Consider the following 4,123-nt stretch of genomic DNA (forward strand, 5'->3'; position numbering starts at 1 on the left):
TGTGTGTGTGTGTGTGTGTGTGTGTGTGTGTGTGTGTGTGTGTGTGTGTGTGTGTAAACTGTACCTAATATATTCTTTGCTCCCTACATTTGGTTTACCTTTACACAGAATGGGATAATGACTGGTGTGTACCCGGGCAGCCCTGCTGGGTTCATGATAGTGGTTGTGTCCTACATGTCCTACAATAAATACAAACAGCTGGATCCCTCTATGGGATTGATTGCCAAGCTGGGTCAACACATACCCATCAGGTAAGGCATATGATATACAGTATCATGATATCACAAGGTGCTGTCCTAGCCATTGTTGTAGTCAAGTCACTAAACCTTGAGTCTGGGTCAAGTCCCAATCAGTAAAGAATAATAAAAATAAAAGTGACAGTCCTTGTCTCCAACTTCCAAGTCTGCATGGAGTTAGTGCTTGAGAGCAATTATGCACATTTCAGCTATTTATGAGAAAACTCGTAGGGTTGTTTTTTCCAGCATCTCCTTCAGCAGCAGCTACTTACAGATTTTGCAGTAGATGATTTGATTTTTGTTGGTTCTGACATCCTGTTGTGTTCCTGCTGTCCACCATACCTCATCATAATGTTTTTAATGAATTGTGCAAACACTTCCTTTCCATAAACATGCTTTGTGCTGGGGATTTTCCGTTAAGTCATATGGACATTGTTTATGACGGTGTTATTAAGATTGTTACTATCAGAAATGTTTAAATATTTCACAGTACAAACATTTATATGTAACATAGTTTCAAACATTTCAAAATGGCAGATAAAAGCTATGCTACTTCTTACAGAATGTGTCATCATTGTACACAGTGTAGTAAGAATTGGGTATATATGCGTTTTAAATCTGTCAAGATAAATGACATGCGTTATCAGTTATGTTTTAACATGACGTTGACTTTGGCCTGGGATAGGACAGCTACAACGTGATGTTCATTATCTAGAATTTTAATTTTAATTTTGGAGTTCTTGATCATGAAATATCCTCTGTTGTTACCCTCATATACCTAACATATAATCTGATTGTTCTTGTTTACTTTAAGATAAAAAATTTATTTACCACAATTATATTTTCTTGTTTGCAAAGTTGTTATTATGGTATAATTGTTACACAGTAAAGCATAATCTAATCTTTCATTTGTCCACTGAACTGTTAAATGAGAAAGGTGGATTTGCTGCTGTTATTTTGACCCACTCTGGTGTTTTGTCCTTATCTCATCCCCTTTGTCTCCCCTTCTCTCCCTTTTTCTATCCACAGCCGATATATGTCCACTGACAGCCAGAGGATAGTTGGAGGAGTTCTGGTGGGTACTGGCCTGTGGGTTACCATAATCATGATTATGAGGAATGTCCTGAAGTGTTTGTTGTCGTGGCATGGCTGGATGCAAACACGCCATGGTTCTATGACCTGGTCTACCCGTCTGTGGCTGGTGAGACAATGAATTTGCTCCTTTAGGGCAGATTTAAACTGAAATGTCCTAGCAGTGGTGTTTTCCATGACTAAAGAAAGCAGTTTTTGCCATCTCCTACAGAGAACATTGTCAGACGTTGTGCCAATCAAATATGTGACACATTTATTTATCATACAGCTACACAGTTTGTTACAAGGGCATGACTGTTCTTAAATAATGTGAGTATTCTAAATGAAACGGGGTTAACTTTTTATACTAAACGGTGCTGAAATGGATTTAAGTTGTGATACACTATTATACGCTTGTGCCCTTGTTTTACTTTAATTGAATTTGATGTAAATTAATTGAAGTCTAATATTGCTGTAGGACTTTAATTTCCTTTTGATCTAGGTTTAAAAATTCCTTGTGTTTGCACTTTTCCTCCTACCTGACAGGTTTCCAGGTGAAGCACAAAGCTTTCTTTAAACTTTCTTCCCCCTTTTCTTCTTGTCCAGTTATTAGTGAAGATATTCTCTGGGAGGAAACCAATGCTCTACAGTTTCCAGAACTCCCTGCCACGGCTATCTGTTCCTTCCATCAAGGACACCTGCAGAAGGGTAATCTTCATCCTGACTTGTCATTTCTTTTCTGAACCGTACTCTGTGCATATACCCAATTGTTCACAATGGTCCCGGCTATTGGAGCAGAGTCTCTATTTTAAAGAAAATCAGAGAGGACTAAACATTCTCAAATTTTCTTTGAATAGCCACCTGAAATAAAAGCCATTCCGTTTTTTGTTTTTCTTGTATCTCTCTTTTGTGCAGTGAGCAAGTGCTTTTCTCTATTTGTCTTTTTGACCTTTTGGCTGAATGAAAATATACACATATTTAAAACCAGCCGCATTGTTGCAACCGTTACTTTTCTCTTGTAAAAGTAGACCATGATGTTTGAAAACACTTCTAATGAAGTACAAATCTCACCTTTTTAAGTGTCTTGTCCTGATGGATTTTATTGTCTATTTCTCCTCCTACTGGGCAGCAGTTTGCTAAATAGTGTCGTTGGACCTAAATACATCCAGTTTCGCATTTGAAGTGGGTATTGCCCCGACCACAGGGGGAAGTATTGAGCAAATGTCTGCTTGGCACACCAAAATGAAAGAAGATGACAAATATTCAAGGACTGGGGCTACCTTCTATTATAATGCACACTGGCTGAATAAAAATAAAATCAAAACAAAGGTTAGACTAGAAGAGTCTCCGTTGACTAACTGACGTCTCAACTAATTTTCCAACTAGTCAACTTTCAGGGGAGACCCCTACTACCGTCGTATCTGGGGAGAAAGCATAGGTGACTGGTTTTTCTGGTCTAGCAAACCCGTTGTCCTGTAAAATTTATGAGCCTTTGCTTCATTTTTTGCGACTTGGCATTTCTCTGTGTTTACAGTACCTGGAGTCAGTGCGTCCCCTGATGGATGATGAGCAGTATGCAAGGATGAAGGGCTTGACTAAAGACTTTGAGAAGAACTTGGGACCAAGACTGCAGTGGTACCTCAAGCTCAAGTCCTGGTGGGCCTCCAACTATGTAAGTCGGAAAGCATTCATCTCCCTCTGCCTCTTCTCTGCTCTTTTGTCACAGTATTGGACATTGTGCAGCATCTTGATTCAGTTTTAGTGTCAAGAAAAGCAGCATATCTAATAGTCACTCTCTGTTCCTTTGTCCCCTCACTTTCTTTGTGGTGCACAGGTCAGTGACTGGTGGGAAGAGTATATCTACCTGAGAGGCCGTGCACCCATCATGGTCAACAGCAACTATTATGCCATGGTAAGATGTGCTTTTTACCTGCGTATTAAGATTAGGGAAAATGTTTCTCCATGTAGGTTGTTATTGAATACCCGAAGATGTGTGTGTTTGCTTGCTTTTATGGTGACGCCTGAATACAAAACTTTGTCTATTAATAGCAATAATGATCATTTTCTTTGGATAGCACCTTTCAAAACACAGTTTCACACTGCTTTACAGTATGAACAATGATTAAAAGTAATAAAATTGAGCAAAAGTCTAAAACATGAAAAATATTTAAAAATAATTACTACTATATGTCAGTTAAAAAAGGCAGTGTGCTGAAGTGAGTTTTAAGAAGAAATTTAAAGGATACAGAGTTTGCCTGTCTGAGGTTTTCAGGCAGCCGAGGGGCTCGGACAGCAAAGGCCTGGTCACGTTTAGATTGAGGAGCCATTGGTAAGGCCCTTCCAGAGGACTTCAAGCAGCGATGAGGCTTATAGGGAGGCAGCATATCACAGCTATAAGCAGGAGCCTGACCATTCAAGCTCTTAACCAGTGAAGAGCAGCAAGGACTGGTGTGATGTGGTCACTTTTCACAGAGCGTTTTAAAATCTCGGCAGCACCATTTTTTAGCAGTTGTAGACTTTGAATGTTTGACCTGCTGATACCAAAATAAAGAGCATTGCAATAGTCTAATCTGGAGGGGATATAAGCATGGGTGACCTTTTCTAGATCTGCAGATGAAATGAATAACCTGATCTTGTTACAGTATGTCAGTTGGATAGAACGGGATTGCACAACTTTAGGCACTTGACTGTCAAAGGACAACTCTGAATCAAACATAACACCCGGGCTGTGGTCCTCTCTTTTGATATATTATTAGGTAGAACGTCCATCCTAGATGACAGCTTGTAAGTGCCGCTAGTGCTGGAGGCAGAAGGTT

At 39.5% G+C, this 4,123-nt stretch overlaps 1 protein-coding gene across 3 annotated transcripts in view; it reads left to right on the forward strand.

Annotated features, from left to right (window-relative positions):
• Positions 1-4,123, forward strand: part of cpt1ab (carnitine palmitoyltransferase 1Ab (liver)) — a 25,113-nt gene that overhangs the window by 6,111 nt on the left and 14,879 nt on the right. For all 3 annotated transcript variants that reach the window (XM_020587904.1, XM_020587906.1, XM_020587905.1), the window contains exons 3-7: positions 109-251; positions 1,266-1,437; positions 1,914-2,015; positions 2,842-2,979; positions 3,142-3,219. In XM_020587904.1, the coding sequence (XP_020443560.1) occupies positions 109-251; positions 1,266-1,437; positions 1,914-2,015; positions 2,842-2,979; positions 3,142-3,219 (633 nt within the window). The remainder of the gene's footprint in view (positions 1-108; positions 252-1,265; positions 1,438-1,913; positions 2,016-2,841; positions 2,980-3,141; positions 3,220-4,123) is intronic.

This window comes from Monopterus albus, unplaced genomic scaffold, assembly GCF_001952655.1.
Source record: "Monopterus albus unplaced genomic scaffold, M_albus_1.0 scaffold487.1, whole genome shotgun sequence".
NCBI classification, from domain to species: Eukaryota; Metazoa; Chordata; class Actinopteri; order Synbranchiformes; family Synbranchidae; genus Monopterus; species Monopterus albus.